The 23,568-nt window shown below is 41.6% G+C and overlaps 1 protein-coding gene across 1 annotated transcript; it reads right to left on the bottom strand.

Annotated features, from left to right (window-relative positions):
- Nucleotides 1-1,369: 1,369 nt before the first annotated feature.
- On the bottom strand, nucleotides 1,370-23,360 carry LOC131219576 (putative BPI/LBP family protein At1g04970). Its single transcript, XM_058214799.1, has 6 exons — nucleotides 22,904-23,360; nucleotides 16,391-16,530; nucleotides 9,655-10,000; nucleotides 4,569-4,817; nucleotides 3,050-3,175; nucleotides 1,370-2,045 (listed from the first exon to the last, which is right to left on the bottom strand). Exons 1-6 carry the CDS (start codon nucleotides 23,336-23,338, stop codon nucleotides 1,827-1,829), a joined length of 1,515 nt encoding a protein of 504 aa, XP_058070782.1. The 5' UTR covers nucleotides 23,339-23,360; the 3' UTR covers nucleotides 1,370-1,826.
- Nucleotides 23,361-23,568: the final 208 nt, after the last annotated feature.

The following is a 23,568-nucleotide window of genomic DNA, read 5'->3' as shown; positions in this document are numbered from 1 at the left end:
GGGCTGATGATCCAAGTCACTCCATATCGAGATGCCCTTTTTATTACAGACATCATCGGTAGCCCATGATCAGAAAAATAGAGAGCAAGGGTGCAGATAGGTTTCACGTCGACCCAAACCTAAGTTTGGATTGAGTTGTCAAGGTCCTTATGTTGGGTTTAAGTTGAGCACCTAGGGTTGGAATTTGGGTCAGTTCCTCTGGAGGTCGGCTCCGGTTCAGTTTGAGCTTCGACCAACCCAAGTCGCCCCACCAAATCAATAGTGATTCTTTGTATGGCTGTCAATTGGCTGGACCCAGGCTTGGCCAAGATCAGCATAGGAAATCTTAGGTGTGAGCCGGGACCAGGCCCATGAAATGCTAAACAAACAGGCCCAAGCAAGGCCTGTGATGATTATTCAAGGGCCAAGACTAAGGCCAGAAATCCACTTCTATGAAAGATCTAGGCTTTTTTGGTTGGGTGTGCCCCACTGCATGATATATGACCCTTGAAAATCTAAAGAGTGTGCTGACTAGCTCTAAGATGGCCCACGCCTGACCCAATTAATAAACGGGCTAAAAGTTCATGCACAGTCCTTGGGCCTAGTATTGCAGCCCAACTTGACTGACTGGCCATCTGGGCCACTTGATTGGATAGGGCTCTTGCCTGGCTAAAATCAGCATAGTAAATGTAGGCCCCGACCTGGGCCAAGTCCATGACAGGCCAAATCAAACAAGCTCAAGCACGGCCTGTGATTGTAATTCAAGGCTCAAGCCTGAGCCCACACACATGTTAGAGATCTGGGACGTTCTTTAGCTTGTGCCCCACCATGCATGATATATGACCCTTGACAATCTAAAACAGGCAGTGCTGAGAGGCTTTTGAGGCAGCCCAATTAAATAAATGGGCTTAAATTTTAGGCCCATGTCAGACAGTTGACCTAGTAATCCAAGCCCAACCCGGCTACACGGGCCAGCCAGGCCTGTTGACGGTCCTGATTTGATAAAACTCTGCCCAGCTAAGACAGGGATCCTACAGCAATGTTCGAGTATTCATTTTGTAAGGTGGGCTCATTCTTCAATGATCCAGACCACCGATACTATGGGCGCCACTATGACTGGTCCATACTGAAACCGTAAACCGTTCAATTCGTGCCCAGCAAAGATGCGATTGTGCAAGAAAACAGTCCTCTGTTCAATCACTTGAAAAAGGACAAATATTCCAATGCCAGGATCTTCCATTATTGGCGGCTTTTGGTGCATGGCCCATCCATGATGAGTCCCAACTTATCAGTGTTTTAGCTCATGAACCATGGGCCCCACTCAGGCAAATTGAAAACCCAAACAGTGTACAATCTCTCTGCAACTTGCCAGAAAAAGGAGAAATCAAAGGAAGATCCAGAGCATCAGATTACATATTATACATGTGAATGGAAATGATGAAATCTCCATGGGGTATACACCCCATATACAAACTATAACAAATAAACAAGTTCTGAAACATCCACTGTACAACTATCTGTTACTGTTTGGAACCTGAAACGGTTTAATACATTCTACTTTGGAGATTTGCCAATTGTGTGTGTCAATCTCAGCTCCTCCCCACTGATCATGTGGAACATCCGAGCCATCCATAAGGTGCGCCAGACATGATTATTGCAACAGCCTTACTGTCTTGCTAGCGCATGCAGGCAGGTGGGACCCACCCAACCAAATAGCTTGGATTTCACATGGCTATGCCACGTTGGTGGCACATGTTCCCAGCATGTCGAGGGCTGAGATCTACACGTGTTTGATTGGCAATTCTCTCCTCCAAGTTTCACATACGTGTATCATCTTACCGTCTCGTCTAGGCGTTGATCAGTAATGGTACATTTAGAAGCTGCTTAACATTGTATGAGTCGTCGGCATACGTTACATCACTGCAGACCGTGATTGCTGAGCCACTGCACTGTATTTCAGCATTTTGGAGGGAGAAGCCGTGAATGATGGGCAGAGGGAATCCTTTCTGGAGATGTGAATTCACGTATGGCTGGGCGACGTCCTTCAGGAAAACCCATACCACCGTCTGTAAAAATATCAAGGGGTTGAGTGCAATGCAGTGGAGATGACGCCTCACAAGTTGGATGAATAAAAACTTGGTGAATGAAAAGGATTCTAGGAACACGAGTTCTGCAAAGCCCACCTGCACCCTCTCCACCTGTCAACTCGGATGGGTGTGAGACATCTGATTCATGCATCAGGTGGGTGCTGTAACTTACAGACCTGGCCCAAAAACAGGCCATTCCATTCACTATAAGGAAATCATGTTTAATCATATTTTGGTGACACTCTCAAGTATTGCCAAAAGGCATGGCTCTTCTTCACCGTTTTGGCAGGGAATTATCAGACATTAAATTTTTAAAAAATAATAATAAAAGAAGCCATGAAAACTATTAAGGTGAATTATCAAATGCCTAAAATCCTTTTGATGTGGGTTTGCCGACATGGCAGCCCTCTGCTCTTCCCTGACTTCTTTTTTTTTTTTTGCTTTCTATGCCTTTTTTCTTTTCTATTTTTAAATTCAATAACTACTCACTTACTCTCCCCTTTACTAGAGATGGGTGGTAACTGTATAGATGTGTGGTAACTGTCTAGATGCATGCAGAATAAGTCAATCCACTGGTCTAGTGGATTGCCCAAAGAAAAGTCTACCAATACATGACACCATGTCGACAACATTGGACTATCCTGATCTTTGGCGAAAACCCATCAACGGAGGGGACCACCTGCTGAGCAACTTGGACCTTGCGTGAACTACTTTCTCCCATTTTCTATGTTAGGACGATGCACACATGCTACTGCATAGTCGTCTAATATTTTCTAGTTATATTCAACTGCTACAGTACCAGTTCAAGAACCTTTTGTGTATAATGTATACTAGAGCTTAAAAGTGGCTTAATTGGATGAAAAATCACATCAAAGATGTTTATTGGTAGCACTAGTTTTGGACATCCTGGAATAAGATTGGGAGCTCAATCAAACATGCAAAACAAAAGTGAGAATATTTAAGCAGGAGGACCTTGTTCATACCTGAATTAGATACATATGGAATCTTCCGACTTTGCTCCACTTTAAGTTCAGTGTAAATTCATTCAATCCAGCTCGTCCAGCTAGGTTATTGCCTGAAACCTCCACGGTACCGGAGGCACTGATTACCTGTTCGAAGAACCAGCCTCTGTCATTGATATCATGACATGTGTGATGCACACACACACATACACCAAAAAACGAAAAACTAAAACAAAAAAGCAACCATATTAAACTTCAAAGATAACGTAGACTGTATAACATCTCAAGAATTAGGCATCCCTGTGTAAATGTTGTGGCCTACCAAATGAACAGACTGGCCTGATTCTTGGGCCACAGCATTTACGCAGTGATGCCCATCAGATTAGCAGCCTGAATCTCACACGGAAGCCACAGCAGCATCTCTGGCTGGTTGCTAAACGTGCGCTTGCCAGGCCACTGTTGTGAACCCAGTTCAAATTTCCTCATGTCCTATATGGCTGTTTCATCGCTTAGTACTTACTGTTGTGACTCTTCAATATTACTTTTCATCAGCCTAGGTTGTCATCTGTACAGGTTTCTGACTAAAGAACACACTCTACTTTTTCTGACCCTGCACATACCACATTCCTGCTGGGACATCATGCTTGGTGGCGCATCTGAGTGCCTGACATTGTCACCTTAACTGTTTGTAAATTTCCCTTCATGGGTAGCAAGAAATAGTTTGCAAAGGTGCGTTGTGGGGCATGATTGCCTTGGCATGCAAGTAGTGTTTGGAAAGTGTACGTTGGTGGGATCCATGTTATGTATCGCAACCAACTACCCAACCATGTCTCCCACGTGGGTAAGGTTTTATATAACAGGATCGGCCGGCTTATAACGGGCGTTATTTTAGCCTTATGACAAATTTCCCACAAGAACATTAATTCCAGCAATAAGAAATATATGCAAACAATAATGCCGTAGACCAAATGTAGACGGGCATTATTTTAGCCTTATGACAAATTTCTGTGGCCGCTAAATATCATGGAATAAACTGAGACAAACGGACCGTCTCCACGTGCATCCAGGCAAAAAAAAAAAAAAGTTCTTATGATGTTGAAATGTTATCAATGTTAATGTGCTAGCTTACAAATGTGAATGCAGATTCTAACTTGACAATACAAGAAGGATAACTTTGAGTGTGTGACCCGTCCATGAAAGTTCTAAACAAACAACACATCAACATGATGGCAGATGGAAATGAGCACAGTGACCACTTAAAGCTACATCTGGGGGGCTACCAGTACCCAAGGATGGCATGATAGGCTAGTCCAATTGCAACAAAGACGTTTTTTGTGACCTTCCTGTACCTATCTCACTTGTAATTTGGAGCAGACAAGGTAGGAAAATGGAAGTCCAATGAAAGCCCTTTCCATTTTCTGCTTTCCCAAACTCCAGCCCATGTGGCTGGCTCAAAATTCTGGTCAACCAGGATTCAGCACAATATCCAGACAAAAGCTAACAATTAGAACACTGGATGACTTCTAATTGCTAAACTCACCATTGATATGCATGCAACAGGTATTACTTCACCACCATCCAGAACTTCAATCGTCATGTCTGAGGAGACGGTAGCTTGGATTTGATCTGATATAATCCATATGACAGGAGGAGAAGACAGAGAAATGTTCAGTTGCATTTTGTCATTCGGATACTTCTTGTAGAGCTGAGGGACCATATATTTCCAGCCAGCAGTGTTTAAAAGAGAGTCATCGGGGACTTTGTCCACAATCCAGCGCATAATTCCTGCCTGACCACAAGAAGAATTATCAATTCCAAACTTTGAGTTTATCCCCTGTTATTGGTACTTCATGACTTATATTGAATATGCCTATGTATAAGACAATGTTGCATTTTTATTTGCCCGATAGACTAAGAGGATCAAATGAAAATGAGACGAAAATATTAACTATGATGTTAATAGAGTAAACCAAAAACCTAATTGCGTTATGTACTGAGAGATATGCTGAGCCCCCACATGGCATGTGTGGGGCACATTTTAGCCATCAATCATGTGGAATCCAGTATATAGTTGAGCAGGCCAAAAATCAGGCTAGTCCACTCATCAGGCGGGCCACAGGTACATACTGCTTGTAGACCGTTGGCAACTTCTAAAACCATCATTGTTATGCTACATGTGTGCCACCGACAAGTTTATCAACCCAAATTTTCAGCGAGGTCAACAACAACACACCATGTGCACAGCTGGGAAGTCCCACACACATAACAACATAGCTTCACGTAGAGAGGTGTGTGTGGGATTAGCAGAACTCTATACAGCAACAACCAAGAAAGGATCTTCAATGCTCAATGCTACATCACAAGAGAAACTCATACAGTATGCACCATGCTGTAGAAATTCTTGGATACATGCTTGCAGATTTTTGTTATGTAATATGAATGGGCTACCAGACATACAATTTGATTCATAAATACAGTATTTTAGTTATTCATAAGCAGGTCTCATGCTGCAATCTCCAGCAAAAGGGAAAAATAATTTGAACCTTGGAAGTTGAAAGATTGAATTTGAGCCTTTCCTACTAGATGTCATGCATGGGGAGCATGAAGCGTGCTTCCAAAGCAAAAACTGCAGAAACTACTCAATTCTGAAAGTTGGTGAAACATTCTGGAAACAAGAGAACTAAACAGGGAAGTAACTGAAACCTAAGGGAAGTGCTTTTGAAACTGATGCAAAACATTTGCAAAACCAAAGGGAAACACGTGATTCTAGTAGGAAAAGTATGCAGAACCAATAAGAAACAATTCACCATTGTCATCGTCACCATCATGTAAGCTTTTTAAATGGTAGTTTGGAAAAAATTTTAGGGCAAGCAAGCAGACCAAGGTCATGGAGGGGCAGTAGCTAGGAAAATCAATAAGCAAGCAACCAAGTAAGGCTCACACTCGAGTAGCTGAAATGTAGCTGAAAATTCACATGTGGTGTAATGGGATCACCACAGCTGCACGTGCAGAACCTTAGCGGAGCTAAGGAATTAAGGCTATATCCTTGGGGGGGGGGGGGGGGGGGTTTTTTTTATGACCAATTAAAATTTTTTGTCTTTTATTACCCAATTGCCTACTTAAGCTAATATGCAAATAAAGCTAAGCAATGCAACTAACTCGAAGGTTTCCAAGCAAATAAAGGGTCCAATCACACGGACTACAAATGAAATGCCAATTAAGCAACTAGTCTATAAACACGATAATGTATGTGTGTGTGGGATGTGCTAACTATCAACTCGTAGCATTCATCTAATCATGCATACATATAATTAAACATTTACCACATAAGCATAATTAAACAAGTGCTCAAATACAATCTCAAACACAAACATGTATAGTGGTTTGGTTTCCCTACTGCACTCCCAACGGACACACTCAACCCATGAGTGTACCGAATTTCACCATCAGAGATTTTAAATCAAGTTAACCTCTAAGTTTTACAATCTTATACAAGGAAAGGCTCTCACAAGAGACTTTATATGGTTTTTTATAGGCTCGCCACAAACCTCGGTCCTAAACAAGAACCTACTGACGTACGCTCCCGTCGAAGGCCCCCGCAAGAGACTTTAGTTGGTTTTCCTTAGGTTAACCAATAACCTCGGTCCTAATCCAAGAACCTACGTTTACTCCTGCCGGATACTCCCACGGAGTCTAACACACTCACCCGTCTGGTGGCCTACACAAGGACTTGATTTAGGCCCTACACAAGAGCTAAGGTCCTACACAAGAACCTAGTTGAGTTTGGGCCACAAACTCACCCCCAATCCTGCACAAGGAAAGAAAGTATACAAACTCTTACACTTGACAACTTATCGGATTGAGCCCCTTTTGTAGCGTCATCTAGGGTTGCTTGATCAATGCTCTCCCGTGCTTCAATCATTTCCCATTTGCTCCCCTGATCAAGATGTCAATGTTTTGCCAAGGCTTCAACTCCAAGATCAACCACCTTGCATGTAGTGCTCCTTTGAGGTGACCAAGGTGATGGGAGGTTGGTAGAATCTCCTACAATTAATGGAAAGTTGTAATTCCTAGGGAACTATAGAAGTTGAGTCTAATCTCTAGAAACTGAAGGAGTTCAAGCACATCTTCAAGGTGGAAGTTGGAATCCTCATTAGTGTTAATCTCAAGGAAGATAACTAAGAACTCTTTAGTTTAAAAGCTTGGGATGAGGGATATGATCATGGAATCACCTAAGCTTCTATTACACCAAAAATCCATCCAAATGCCCAAGAACTGAATGCCCTTTATAAGAAGTTCGAATTCCAACAGTCAGAAAACGGGCAAATAACGGCTCTGTTGATGCCATTGATTGGTCTTAGATGCTATAGAAGTGAACATTCGATGCCATCGAGAAAATCAGATAACATGATTTATTTTTGCGGGACATATCTGAGTTACCTATTCGATGCCATCAAGGTGAACCTTTAATGCCACCGAGAAAATCATATAAAATGACCAATTCTTGCTGGACATATCTGAATTTCCTACTCGATGTTATCGAGGGGAGGTCTTCGATGTTATCGAAGACCCCTCGAGGTCTGCTTAATGACATCAAGTGTCACTCGAAAGTCTGTTGTTTTGGGCGTATGTTTTCACAACAGCTTTGCACTTCTTCTGACCTTTACTTATCATGTTCCAATTAGGTTTCTAAGGCTAAGGGATTATTTTTTAAAAAAAGTTTCCCTATTAAGCCACGATTATCTAGAGGTTCAATGGTTGTTTTGGGTCAAGGGTTAGGGTCACCAAGGCACTTTTTTTTAACCCGTTCTTTGCTCCTTGGTGCTCTTGTCATCTTGTGTCTTCGGTCTTTAGCTTTCAATGGCTCAACTAACTACATGACATAAGGACTCACGTGATTGACAAACACGACGCACAAATCAGTGCACTAACAGTAGCAGACAACCCACCAATACAAGAGAGAGTAGTTGGAAAGTAGCAGACAACCCGACGATACGAGAGAGCGAGCACCACTGATACGAGAGATCAAACAATTGAAAAACCAAAATAGAAGAAGTCCATCTTTGACAAAAGTAAACAGCAACTCAATTCAAAAGAGAAATTCATCAATAAATGCTTCTAAAGTTGAACAAAAACAGACAACAGCCCATATCTATTAGCAAATGTCCAGTCATCGGATGGTTAGGACATGTCATCCTTGGGATTTTTGTGCTATGTCAAATTAGGCCCAAAATTGGAATGTTTGGATTGACTAATCAAGTAAACGTATGCCATGTGTATGTTAGACGTGTATTTTACTATGATTCACTAAGACATATGAATACTTCCCGATGAAAGATTGCATGGATGAAACATGCACAGACTATCAGCAAAGGCATGTTCCCCATGAGTTTGAACTTTGAAACACCCATATAAAGAATGCCAACCATTTCTTATCTGCTTCTAGAATGAAGCTCAAACATTTTGTATCTACTTCTATAACAAATGATCAACCTCTCTACCTTCACATTTCTTATCCACTTTTAAGACCAAGAGCTTTGTAGTGCACACGTGTGTGCAATAAAGCTACACGCCACACATGTGCCAGCATGGCATGATAGGTTCAAAATCCAATCCATCCATCAGACAGGCAACATTATATTGATGCCATAGCCCAAGAATCAGGTTGATGAACTGGTCAGGTGGGCCACAGATTGCAAAAAAATAAAAAAATTAAAATTAAAATTAAAAATGTATGGTTCTGAAAACCTCACCGAAATTCTCTCACCCACAATCAGGTTGATCAACTGGTCAGGTGGGCCACAGTTTGCAAAAATAAAAAATAAAATGCATGGTTCTGAAAACCTCACCAAAGTTCTCTAACCCATCCAACATTTCCAATATTGGGGTCGCATGCTGACCAGGCCAACCTTTTTTTTGCTTTCTTTTTGAGGGAGCTGAACAGCTCTACAAACCAGACGAGCAGATGATGAGAGATCATCCAACAAAGAGGGCGGAATCTGACCCCATGAAGATGCAAAAGAAGATCAATTACATCTAAAGAAAACTCTCAGAAACAATACCTAGGAAATAGCCTTTAAAAAACAACGAGCTTCGCACATGTTTCTCCTGTGCATCCCACATTTCCTGTTTCCCATGTATCTTTGGCACCATGTTTCCTACTTCTGATTCACACATTGCTTCCCAAATTCATATTTTGCCCTAGTAACTATGGTTCATTGGTTCTTATTATTCTTTCGAGTTTATAGAACTTTTTGTTGAAAATACTTGATAACGAAGAAAACCAGCCATCAAAATCAGAGTTTAATGCCAAAAAGAGCAGCCCCCATTACCAGTCTATTGATCTCAATCCAAACCCCATATAGAATATCTCATTGTGTTAAGAATTCCAGAAAATTCATCTCCCAAATATATCAATGACGATGCATAACTACATAAGCATACATGACCTGCAAGCATTTAACATAACTATTATGATGCTAGTGTGTGCCCAAGTAACTGACTCTCAATAAAATTACAGCATGTCAAAAAATCTGTGTCCAAGCTTCAACAAATGCATTTTTAAACTACTAACATAGCAAGAATAAAAAATCAGTATGTGTAGAGAATCATAAAGTGAAAATTACTTTGAAGTATACATCCGATGCAGAGTCAAGTACAGCTTTATCTAACGAAATCTGAAGCATTTGACCATTGCAGGGGGCTGAAGTTTGTGAATTTCTAAGATAGTACTTGGGAAGTGAAACTTTATCTCTCGCCATGAATAAGCCATTTATTTCAAACCCAACAGAAGAATTACTCAATAACGGGTCATTCACAAAAGTGGCATTCAAGGCAGAAATATCATCAACTGGGACTTCTTTGGGAATCTTTTGCAAGAAGGCATCAAGCTTTACAATCCCTTCTTCAAGCTTTTTGGTGATAGCTTTTGCCACAGCGGACCTAATCTTCCCTTCAAAAGCATCCACCAACCTAGAAAATAAGAACCAAAGATTAATGCAGATATATCAGTTCAGTTAATTCCTTGTCAAGAATGGACTCATGGAATGAGGAACTAAAGGGTCCTGAGCCTCAACAAGTACAGTTTCCAGATAACCTGGGCCCAATGGTTTTTTGAACCAGACCGCTGTTCTGATGGATCTCATCGGATGGGAGATGCCCAAAGAACCTCCTGGGCTGGGACTATCCAAACCTTTTGATCATTGGCCTATTTTCCATTGAACATGAACCCTTAACCATCCATTTGTAGGCTAACAATCAAGTGCTTAGGGTCTTCCAATCAAGGAGATTTGTGGCATCTCCCATCTAAGATGGGTAGGCCCCACATGCTCAGAATATCTGGGTATTAGTAACCCATGCACTTGCCGCCAAGGCTGACCCTGTAATCCCTTGCTAGGAACACTTAATTGATGTCAATTGTAGGAGAACCAGCATGGTCATGCAAGTCGCTATATGAAATGCAAGGAAGCATATTGAACATGTAAATATGCAGCATTAGCCTCAGTTTCCGAACATGATCAGAATTGAAACTGAAAGGGGATCATTGAAATTCATGAGATCGTTGCCCATTCATACTTTTCTTTATAAACCAATCAGTAGCGTGTGGCGTAAGTAGCGTACATGTAGTGTAAGCTACACGATACTTCTATTTTTTAATTTAAAAATAGGAAAATATGATAAAATGGTAAGGAGAAAAAACAAAAACAAAAATAAAAATGCATAAAAGATTATTCATTTTTTCAAGTATAAGCATGTTCAAACAAGTTATTAATTATCATTTATCAAAAGCCAATCCACATATATAAACCAAATCAAATCATTATCACATCAACAACTTTCTAAGAAAACCACTTTAATTAATAATGTCTAATTGAAACCACAAGTCACAAGTATGAAAAAAAATAAATTAAAATTCCACTGGTTGAGAGTATTAAAGTACAAAATACAAAATACAATTATCATTTATAAAAAAAAAATGTAGCATTCGCTACGACGCTACATATGCTACGACACGCTACAGGAGATTTACACTATTTGTTAATGCTATGGATGCTATTCAAAACACTAATACTAATAACACCAGTATGATCATTGTCCATTATGCTTTAAGCAAATAACTAATATAACTCCGCTATACTATTACCAAGACAACCAATAAAAAAGATATTAGAAGTTTTATTTATTTTTCATTTTGATAAGTCATTGTCTTTTCATGCTTGCATCACCCACTTGTGTGTCTAGATGCAAAGCTTTGCAGCTTAGCGGCACACTCATATGGAAGCACACAAAGTGCACAAAAAAAATACAACCCCACACTACACCTTTAAAAAAAGGAGGAAATATTAGCAGATTTAATTGCCATTACAGAAAAAGCCCACCCCAAAAACATCATATTTAATTTCCCTGATGACCTCTTGAAGCAAAGAGTTGCTATTTTGGAAACACCTCATGTTACCCCCACCCCAATATGGCCAAAATATCACCGGAATGAGCAATCTCCACCCAACTTTGCCAACTTTCCCCACCTATCCTCCATGCCAAGCCCATAAAAGTTCCATAGCTGAATTCGGCATCACTCAAACAATATGAAAAGCATCTAGAAAATGGTCACACACCTTTCGAGCAAACAAGCAATGAATGAAGAGGTGATTGATTGACTCCGCATCTCCCCTATACATCAAACAAATATTGGGGAGGACGAGATATTCTTTATAAATTATCGATAGTTAGCACTCTCTTTCTTCCCACTAACCAAATGAAAGTTGTCACCCAAGGGGGAGCTCCATAAAACCACATATGGAATGGATATAAATGAGTGTGGGGCGCTCCACAAATCAAACCATAAAAATATTGAACTGAAAAACAGCCCAAACTATGACGGTGCCAAATCATCATGTCCTCTCCTTGAGCCCCGGGAACCACATTCTTCAAAAGAGGATCTTTGCCAGCTCCGCAATCTCCTCATCAAACATATCCCTATGACAAGGGGGAGACCACACTTTCTTTTTGCCTTTTGGCTCTAATAAGGTCTCATCTAACAAAAAAGGGGGAGACCACACCACAAGTCCGTTGCATATAGAATCACATTCATTCACATAAACAAATCTAAGTGAAGCAATCCGAGGAAAAGGTAAAGTTTCTTGCAACGCCTAATCTCCACACCACACGTCAACCCAGAAGCAGACCTCATTCCTAGTCCCTAAGGAGAAGGAAATTACTTTACTAAACAAATGCTCAACCGAACCAACCACTTTCCATAGTTTAGACGCACAATAAAGAGATGAATGCTTCACACCCCATCTGCCCTTCTGAACCCCATATTTACCAATGATAATCTCCCTCCAAAGTCTTCCCTCCTCAGAACCAAATCTCCATAACCATTTCCCAAGAAGCACCAAATTTATAGATCCCAAATCCTTTATACTCGCTCCGCCTTTGGGAATCGGCTTACAAACGTCTTCCCACCTAGGAAGGTGAAACTTCTTTTTATCCCCCCGCCCCTTACCAAAAGAAATCTTTTCTTAGCTTTTCCAACCTATCCAAAACCGACCTCGAGCATTTGACATAAAGTACATCGGCATGTTAGGAAAGGCCACTTTAATTAATCAACCTCCCAAAGATACATAACGGCGCTTCCAGCTCGAAAACTTACTTTCAATCCTCTCAATAACCTTATCCCAAAGGTGTAGATAGGACTGTACACAAGCCAAGCTAGCTCCAAAAGCTCGCTCGGCTTGGCTCGATCTAGCTCGACTTGACTCAACTGGAACAATGACTCGAAGCGAGCCAAGCTTCATATGACCCAGCTCGTTTTGAAAACAAGCCAAGTTCGAACATGGTAGAGCTTGACTCAACTCGACTCAAACCCGGCTCGACTCGAAGCTCGAGTTTGACTCGACTCAAATATATATTATATTATATATATTATTATATTTAAAATTTAAAAAAAAAATTTAAAACTTAAACCATACCCTACCCATTCATCCCTTTCTTACCCTTTCCCTTACCTAACTCGCCGCACTTGAGCTCCTCTCTCTCTCTCTCTCTCTCTCTCTCTCTCTCTCTCTCTCTGCCTTGCCCGAGATTGACTAGCGTCTATCCAACTTATCTCAGCCATACAACCTGCACTTGCCCGAGCTTTCCTATATCTCTCTTAGCACCAACAACAAGGTACCCTCTATGGCTCTATCTAATATTTTACACACACACACACACACACACACACACACACACACACACACACACACATTATTAATTGAATATTTGATTTGGGGGTTGGGTCAGTTGGGTCGGGTTGCTGGGTTGAGTCGGGTTAGGAGTAGACTCAACTCGACTCAAGGTAGGCTCGCCTTGACTCGATCCACTAGTTCGCCTCAAGCTCGACTCGAAAGGTTTGGCAAGCAAGCCACGCTCCAATGGTAAACTCGAGGCCGAGCTTGAGCTTGAGCTCGAACTCAAGCAGAGCACGGACGAGCCAAGCCAAGCTTGACCCACCTCGACTCAACTCGGCTCGATGTACAGCCCTAGGTGCAGAATTGGCTTCCCAATGCATAGGGGCAAACCTAAGTGAGTCGAAGGAAAGACCCCCCCTTTTTTGCAACCGAATATTGCAATCAACCGCAAGAGTTCCTCATTATTCACCTGAATTCCAAGCATTTCACTTTTGACGACATCGATACTTCGACCAGATACCACTTCAAAACACACTATCATTTTCCGAAGATCATCCACTAAACCCACCTCCGCATCACAAAACAAAAGGGTGTTGTCTGCATATTGAAGGTGACTCATCTAAACTCCCACCCCCGAGTTGCTAGCTCAAAACCTCTAATTAGACCAGCATCCTCCCCTTTATGAAGCTTTTTACTCAATGCCTCCCCAACCACAACAAACAAGTAGGGGGATAAAAGATCACCTTGACGAATATCCTTTGAAGCTTTGAAGTACCTTGTCACAACCCATTAACCAAAATGGAGAAAGTAGCCGCTTGAACGCAAGCCTGCATCCATCCCCTCCATCTCTAACTGCAACCCAATCCTGAGCATGTAGTTGAGGAACTCCCAATCAATATGATCATAGGCTTTTTCAATGTCGAGCTTGCAAACTACCCCACGTTTCTTTTCTCTAGTCTGGGAGTCTAAAAATTCATGAGCAATGGGAGCATTGTCCAAAATCTATCTCCCCACCAAAAAGGCCCCCCGATTCTTAAATATGATCTATGAAAGCGGTCCCTAAAAGGGCCAAGACTTTAGCAACAATTTTATATGGTGTCCCGGTCAGACTTATAGGCCTAGAGTCTCTTATCGAATCCACCCCTTCTATTTTAGGTTTAAGAGCAATGAAAGATGCCCATAGGTCATTTGAGAGACGACCACAGACGAAATCCATCACATCCCTTTTAATCAAATTCCAAAAAGATTAGAAGAACATCACTGGAAAATCATTTGGGCCTGGCACCTTTTTCTCCACACATCAGGTCCAAAGCTACTTTAACCTCTTCCTCGAAAATAGGATTTCCAAGGGAATTTACAGCCCAATCTCCAGGAAAACCTCCTCGAACCAAAGTTCTAGTGGGATCCCCCAAATGAGAAACCAAATCACCTACGAACCAAAGTACGAATTCTCCACCCATTTCCTTATTTTCCTCATTGGACCATCATTGAACAAGGCTCTTGCAACTATTGCTCGATCCAGTCATTTTCTCAACGTCATAGAAATCCACACCTCATTCTTCTCTATACGATGAAATCGTCCTCCAACAACCTGCATCATTCTTCTACCTAAGCCCTGAACTGTGGGATAGTAGCTTCTTAAGATGTTTTTGCCACCATTGACCACTGTAAAGAGTCCCGGGCCTTCACTATAACATCCGGCCTAATTTGGACCCCTTGATATTCATCGATCGTCTCCTTCCACATCCACTTCTGCACCTCTGACTGTTTCGCCCCCTAAATTTGTTGCTTGAGTCTCTTCTTAGCCACCTCTTCCTCATGCATCTTCTATTGGGCCATTTTCCCAACCACAACATCGCTAAAGGACTTTGAGTTTACTCCATTACAGCAACCATCTCTTCCCATCTCAATTCTCACTACTCCCTATTTACCTCCCACCTTTACCACTCTACCTTCCTCCTCCCTACTATATTCATCTTCCTATCTTCTCTGTTTTTCACCTCAGGGCCGAAGCGGGCCTTCTACACCTACAGTTTCTTTCCACCAAAGCTTTCCTTGTGTAGCATCTTTGCTGCCATTGCTACTTCCTCCTCCAAGCTCATATGGATGAAAGCGAACCCCGAGAGGCCGAAGTCTCCTAATCTCGAGGTATGCTTACCATCATTACTTGTCCCGTCCTTCCGAACACTGTAGAAAAGTTCATAGGAAGCCTACCTTCCAAAAACCCTACAACAAACAATGTCAGGAGCTCCAACAATGCATTCCCTCCCTTTCTGAACTATGGCCGTTGCTTTTGTTTCCTCACTTTTGTCCACTTCGTCCCCTTCTTCTTCTTGTACAGCCTCCCCTCTTGTTCCACCATTTTCTCCCTCCCCATCCCGTCCCTCTTTCCCTTTCCTGTCACCCTCTCTTGCCTTAATTCTTTTACCACATCGATCCCCCTCACTCCCCGACTCTGAATTCTTGCTCAAACTCCCCTTCCCTCAGCTCACTTTGCTATAGTCTCCTTTCTTCCTCCACTCTCACTTTCCGTTCTTTCTCCCCATTCTCACCGAGTGTTATCAATTTCTATTATATGGGCATAGTGGTTTAGCCATTTGTCACCTATTTGCAAGGGATTTGGGTGAGGTTAGCTCCAATGGTTTTCTTTAAGTTGCACATGAGTGTCAGATTACTAAAACGCATGCACATCGCATGTAATGAATGAAAGTGACTTTCCCTTCCGCATTTACGAATGAGTAAATCAGATTGAGGTGGGCAAAGGTACGAGTCAGCCCCAGTCCAACCTGTTAACAGACCCAAAATCCAGGCCCAAACCAGCAGCCAGCCATGAACGGAGATGAAGTAACCAGGCCCGACCCATGAGCAGATCCTTAAGTCCAAGCCCTAATAATTGTGATCAGAATGAGTTGATCTCGTGCAATAAATAACATAAAATGGTGCTCCAGTAATATTAGTGCTTTCTTTTCCATCAATGTTCATCCCCAAATGCATGATATACATCATAAATTCATAAAGCCATACCACAACAAATACAATAAATTAAAACATTAGCCACTCTATTATCAATCAAAGATCTTAAATCAGACACAAGACAAAATATAGCTCCTCAAACAAAAAACCAAGTTCAAGGCAGTATATAAGCTATTTGGCGTAATACTTCTTGAAGCTATTTAAGATAATCTCATACCCCTGATAAAACCAAGATGCTCCACCATCCAATGTTATGGAAATATCCTTCAAATAACAACCGCATTCCATGAGGGAGAGCCTTAGACCTCCACCTTGATTCTCCATTTTTAAGGTAAGCCCAACTTCCATGTCTTCAACCTTACCCAGAAGCAGTACTCATCAATTTCCCTTTGTTAAAAGACACATTAAAGATAAGCAAACCATCATTTAAGAGAGAAGAACAAACGAGCTTTAGAAATATGGAATTGAGGCATGGCTATTAACAGAAAATGGATAATACGATGCACCTTTGAGCTTGCAGTAATCAACATTGGAACAGCAAAGCTCTTGTCCAAATTAAAAATGATAGTCCGAAATTTATCTTGTTTTACAGTTGATGATTTAATAGCCCAAGACAAAGAAGGTTATGGCATAGCTTTTATAAAATAAATGAATAAATAATAATAATAATAATAAGCAAGTGAAAACAAATGTTTGATGAAAGGGAGAATGACCAAATAGTGATGGTTGCAAAGGGTTACTAAAGTCATTTGTTGTACTGTTTCTAGGCTTTGTAAGTGGACGTATGTCTTGACGCCATTTTTAAGTTGTTATTTCATGAAGGCCCTGTTGTCATGGCAAAATGAAATTTAACAAGAACATTCATGATTTTCTCCAAGAGAACAGGTCACATACTGGCAGTAGTTCCACACCTTGTGGTACTATACCATCATTTCTGCCAACATGCCAGTTGTGTAGGACATCAATGCCAAGAAAGTGGTAGGACCCACCACGAGGATCAACCTTCTCGAATATCAGGCTGATCACTCGCTAGGTAGGTAACACCTGATGTGGAGTCAGACTGTCGATTGTCCATTGATTTCAACAGAGTGGCCTACCTGATGAGCAGAACAGCCTGATTTTTATTGCACGCAATTTCCATAGTGGTGCCTATTGCCTACCATTTTCATAGTACTAATATAATACAAAAGAGGCATGTCCGTGGGAAAGATGGAAAGGAACCACAAGTTGTGGTACCTTGAATGTATGTGCTCAGTTCTCTTTCTCTAAAACCCTTCATCATGCTATTGTTAAAAAGTATCATGGCCAAGGTTTTCCACAACACTGATTCATGTAAGATTTTGTCATTCCCTACATCTTGTTCATCTCAAAGTTCATGTTCTTGATTGGTCATCCTATTCTGTTGGCATCATCATGTATGTGGATGACATCAGAAACGGTGCACCTGAGGCAGCATCTTGAAGAGAGGAAGTAACATTTGGTAGCTATTGATTTAAGACAAATGCTAATGACTTTATTTTTCTATTTTTATTTTATTTATTTGAAAGTGAAGTGATTTATCATTTTGAAGTGGGTCTTGCACTGTAGTTGTGATATACTTCCTAGTAGGGTTGGATGGCATGGGCCTGATTCGAAGCTCGGCTAATAAATGAGTCAGACCTGGGCCTAGGTTTTGCAAACTTTTCAATTGAGGACAACCCAAGCCAGAGAGCAGTCACGTTTATGATTTTAATGGGTGGGCTTGGACCTGAGTCAAAGACTCAATTACTATATGAGCTGATCCCAGACCTGACTCTCAGAACAGATCAATAATTGAGATGTGCTTGGCTGGACCCTGACCTGGCCAATTGTCACCCCTAATGCTCAATGTCCTATCATTCCCTTTATGCATTCCTCATTTAATCAAAAGGAAGGGAGAACAGAAAAACTTTCCGGACAGAAAAATCCTAAACATGGACAGTTAAGAAGGAAGGTTTTGCTATCTGGCTAGCATCTTCCAAGCTGAGAGATGTACTTACGGTTAAAATAAAATGTTAGCAGTCCAAATTCAGCGAGTGTAATTAGAAGGTAAGAGTGTTTGGTGAGTGTAGGTTTTGGTCTATGCTCCACGGTGGGGCCCATCATATGGACAGTCCAGTGCTCCACAGTGGGGCCCATCATGTGGACAATCCTCTCTCTCTCTCTCTCTCTCTCTCTCTCTCTCTCTCTCTCTCTCTCTCTCCAACAGCTTTTAAAAAAATCACAAACTAAACAAGAAGTGTTGTGGCAACTCGAGTGAGAGATTGAAGAGGCAGTTCAATGCATGTGTTGTGGGAAACATGTGCGATATGGACCTCTCATCAAACGGGTCCCACCATGAACATGCCTAGACCACAAATCAGGTCAACTGGTGGGCCACGTGTCAAAAAAAAAAACTGGACCATTAGTGAAAGATGATCACTCCATATTCAATACAGACATATTGTCCACAGGATTAGTTACCAGTCTAAATTTTGGAGCAGCATGTCTCCTAGAGTAAATACTTGATGAGTTGCCCAATTTCACATGCATATGCATTGCTCATCGCCTCTTCAATCTCTCATGTGAATAGCTACGGTACTAATAAATACACCCATCCATTGTACTTTTGCCATGCAATAATCCAAATTTGAGCTAGTTTTACCAAAAGAGAGACATTCAGAAGTGATGACATATACGAACTTTCACATAGAATGCTTGTTTTCCTACCAACATGCTATTTGTATCAAACATCCGATCTGTGCAAAAGGTGGACCACACCACAAAGACCACCTGATGAAGAGCGGGTCGCAGACACTTTCATGTCCAAGATGGATCAGAGAAGACCTGATCAAAGGCAAAAGTCATTAAGACCATCAGAACCTTAAAACAAGCATATCTCGCAAACCGGAATGAGTTACTCGACGTACCATATATGATTTTGGGGTAGGACAAGCAACTTTAGCCAACAAACCTGGCTATGCCAGGTTGCCCACGCCGAATTTGTGAGATTCCATCATATCGAGGGCCGAATTTCATGTTTAATTCCATTTTTACTATTTATAATAAGTTTTAGTTTGATTATTACTCTTCATCCATTGGGCTTTAGGAGTTGTGTCCAACATGAAAAGTGCTTAGAATAATTAGGAGAATAACATGGTTAAGCCACATAGGACACTTACTATAAAATTAAATTTACTATTTATAGTAAGTTACAAATTTTAGGGAGTTTTAGTTATAGTTTGCTTCTAATTTCTCTCCCATTGCTTGGTATCCCTATTTAAAGGGTTGTGAACTTGTTTATTTCATCTATCTATCAATCAATTTATAAATTTTCATGAATACTATTTCTATTTTCTTGCTTTTTTCTCGTGGATTCGAGAAGTCTCTGTGAGGAGTCCAGAGAAGCTCCGTGGATTCGGAGTAGTTATCCTTGAGGAAGACGGTGATCGACCTCATCACGTTCACCACTGCGTCAATTGGTATTAGAGCGAGGACTCCCCTCGGGCCGATGGCAAACAACGAAGGTATGAACCAAAATCCTGTGGACAGTGATCCAGGGATTGGTTATCTTTCGAAAATAAGTGAAACTTTTCACCGTTAGAGTCAGTTGACCATGCAAGGGTTGCAGGCAACCCTTAATCGTATTGCGGATGCGCTAATTCCGCCCCGAGCCCTAGGTGATGCTCAACCGCCCGTGGTTGGTGTACGACACAACCCCGATTTCCGTAGAGCACTACCAGTGGTGAATCGTAGGGCTATACCAGATAATGCGATTTATAGGGACGAGGACCTCGATGACAGCTTTGCCCAACGACCAGTTCATGGAGGAGATCGTCTAGATCATATTGAAAGAGGCTATCAAGGTAAGGTCGAACTTTCTAGTTTTAATGGATTATTATGTATATAAGATTTCCTCGATTGGCTAGCCGAAGTAGAAAGATATTTTGATTATATGGACATGTCATATCATAAAAATGTGAAATTAGTAGCATTTAAATTAAAATCTGATGCTTTTGCATAGTGGGAGCAATTACAACTCTTGCGTGCCCGACAAAACAAGGCACCCATCTCATCTGGCCATGGATGAGACGCCTTCTTCAATCACAATTCTTCCCTAGTGATTATGAGAAGGCATTATTCTAGAAATACCAAAATTGCCGACGGGGGAATCGAACTATCACAGGTTACATCGAAGAATTCCAGTGGTTGACAACACGAAACAATCTGTCAGAAACAGAATCGCAGAAGGTAGCACGATTTATAGGTGGGTTACGATCGGCGATTCAAGATCGAGTTTAGATGCACTCAGTCGAAACCGTGGATGAAGTAGTTCAGTTGGCAGGTAAGGCAGAAACACAGCTTGTAAGAGTTCATATTTAGCCTTACCCTTCAACTCGGCTCCCCATGATGGGTCCCACTCAGGATTCAGAACTAACACGAGGAAAAGAACCAGTAGGAGGACATCTTCAACCTTTTACAGCCAATGGGACCGGCCCATCTAGGCTTCAACGCCCTGCAACCCACTTGACTATTAACAAAGGGGGCACAGAAGGTGAGGCCACAGAAGAAGACCCTAGCTTTGATGAACATGAGCAAGCCACTGAGGAAGGAGCATATGGCGATGAGTTGACGGTTCAAGATCGTGACGAATCTCTAATTGTGAGGTGATTACTGTATACCCCACGAAAGGGATTACATCCACAGCGACACAATATATTCCGTACGCGGTGCACTGCCAACGGAAATGTCTGTGATGTGATCATAGAGAGTGGTGGTAGTGAGAACATCATCTCCAAAGTGATGGTGGACAAGTTGCAGCTACTTACGACAAAACATCATTCTCCTTACTCGATTAGCTGGATTAAAATGGTGAACGAGACCAAGGTAATTGAACAATGCAGTGTCTCGTTTTCAATTGGTAAAACTTATAAATATCAGATACTTTGTGACGTGGTAGACATGAAAGCATGTCATATGTTACTCAGTCGACCGTGGCAGTCAGACCGTGATGCGACCCACCGAGGACGAGACAATGTTTATGTCTTTGTTAAGGACGGACGAAAGATAATCATTGCCCCTATGGCACTAGAGAAACACCCCAAAGCTTCTAAGGTAGAAAGGAGCTCCCTCTTGACCATTTGAGGTTTCGTTGAGGAATCCAAGGAAGCCGGCGAAGTATACGCCGTAGTGGTAAAAGGCGAGGAATCAAAACCCTTAGACATTCCTCCAAGTTTAAGGTCTTTCCTGAACGAATTTAAATAAGTCTGGCATGAAGATTTACTCGATGGATTGCCCCCCATGAGGGACATCCAACATCACATACACCTTGTCCCTAGGGCTAGCTTACCCGACCACCCTCATTGTCAGGTAAGTCAAAAAGAATGTCAGATCTTTAAGGCAAGAGCGAAGGAACTGATCCATACTAGCCAAGTCAAGGAGAGCATGAGTACATGTATTATGTCAACTCAAGAGCCTAATGCCAAGTACAAGAAAATGGCTAATAAACATCGGCATCAAAAGTTATCTCAGAATCATGAACTAAATCTATTGAGTAACTTGAGGACGAGTTTTTTCCAAGCGGAGGGGTCTGATGTAAAACGTGTCACAGATACATTCCTAGCATGGCTGGACCAAAAGAAGGTGAACCGTAAATTGATCATAACTTTTGATCCGAGTATCCTGACGACGTATCAGACTAAGTATCATGAACCGAAGTAACACAAGAACTCGAGGACGAGTTCTTTTGAAGTGGAGGGGACTGATGTAGAGCGGGTTGCAGACACTTTCATATCCAAGATGGATCAGAGAAGGCCCGATCAGAGGCAGAAGTCATTAAGACAGTCAGAACCTTAAAACAGGCATATCTCGTAAACCAAAATGAGTTACTCGACATACCATATATGATTTCAAGGTAGGACGAGCTACTTTAGCCAGCCAACCCGGCTATGCTGGGTTGCCCACACTGAATTTGCGAGATTCCATCATATCGACGGCCAAATTCCATGTTTAATTCCGTTTTTACTATTTATAGTAAATTTTAGTTTGATTATTACTCTTCATCCGTTGGGCTTTAGGAGTTGTGTCCAACATGAAAAGTGCTTAGAATAATTAGGAGAATAACGTGGTTAAGCCACATAGGACACTATAAAATTAAATTTACTATTTATAGTAAGTTACGAATTTTGGGGAGTTTTAGTTAGAGTTTGCTTCTTATTTCTCTCACATTGCTTGGTATCCCTGTTTAAAGGGTTGTGAACTCCTTTATTTCATCTATCTATCAATCAATCAATTTATAAATTTTCATGAATACTATTTCTATTTTCTTGCTTTTTCCTCGTGGATTCGAGAAGTCTCTATGAGAAAAGCTCCATGGATTCGGAGTAGTCATCCTTGAGGAAGATGGTGATCAACCTCATCACGTTCATCCCTGCGTCACCACCTGAGTCAAAAATAGGACCACTCCACTTATTAGGTGGGTTACACCCACAACATTGGGTCATACTATCAGCTCTCCATTGACCTCAACAGTAGGCCATTCTGGTTTTCATCCCAGCTAATCTTTTCAGCGTGGCCCACCTCTTTCACTGCTCAGAAGTTCTACACAAGTAAACAATGCTCCACTCACTCGAGTATTGATTTGCTGATCAAATGAGTTGAATCCAAGTTCCTGGTTTTCAATAAATGCTCTAAATTCTCTAATTCTTCATATGTAAAAGAAAAAAAGACATACCAGAATCTGGGCGGTCCCACTATCGGATATATCGATGGGAATTATGACCCAAGTTCGATAAGAGTATTTCCAAGTCATGTTCAGATCGGCAGTCATGCCGGACGTGACGATTGCGATGCCCGTCTCGCCGGGCTGTATGGTCGACGAGGAGACATTGACGTGGGAGAGGGTGATGTTGGAGAGGGAGACATAGACTTTCCCAAGCAAAGGGATTTTGATTGATTTCTGGATTGTGGGGAGAGTGAGAGGAGTGAGGGTGGAGATGGCCTGTTCTATCAACAGGTCCTTGATGAAGAAAAGGCCCTTGTCGGAGATGGACAGGGAGATGAAACCCTGGCCGTTGGATTGAGGGCTTGGAGTTGATGATGGGATGGAGAGGAGGAGAAGGAAGAGAAGGAGAAGGGGATTGGAAGGAGATGGAGAAGGAGAAGACATTTTGGGAAGATTGGTGGGAAGTGTTTGGTGGGATGTAGGAATTATAAGAGTGCTGATCCATCAGCACGTGTGAATGGTGTGTAAATGGGCGCATGGTTTTTTCATCTAGACCGTTGATTTCATGATCCGTACTTCTGATGGTGTGTCTAAAAAAATCTTGCCTATAGGCAGTGTTTGGAGATCTGATCTGTGGAGTGGAAATGGACGGTTGAGATCAAAATATTCATCAA

The sequence above is a fragment of the Magnolia sinica genome, chromosome 11, assembly GCF_029962835.1.
Source record: "Magnolia sinica isolate HGM2019 chromosome 11, MsV1, whole genome shotgun sequence".
NCBI lineage: Eukaryota > Viridiplantae > Streptophyta > Magnoliopsida > Magnoliales > Magnoliaceae > Magnolia > Magnolia sinica.
The sequence above is the reverse complement of the archived record's forward strand: the minus strand, read 5'-3'. Positions and strand labels throughout refer to the sequence as shown.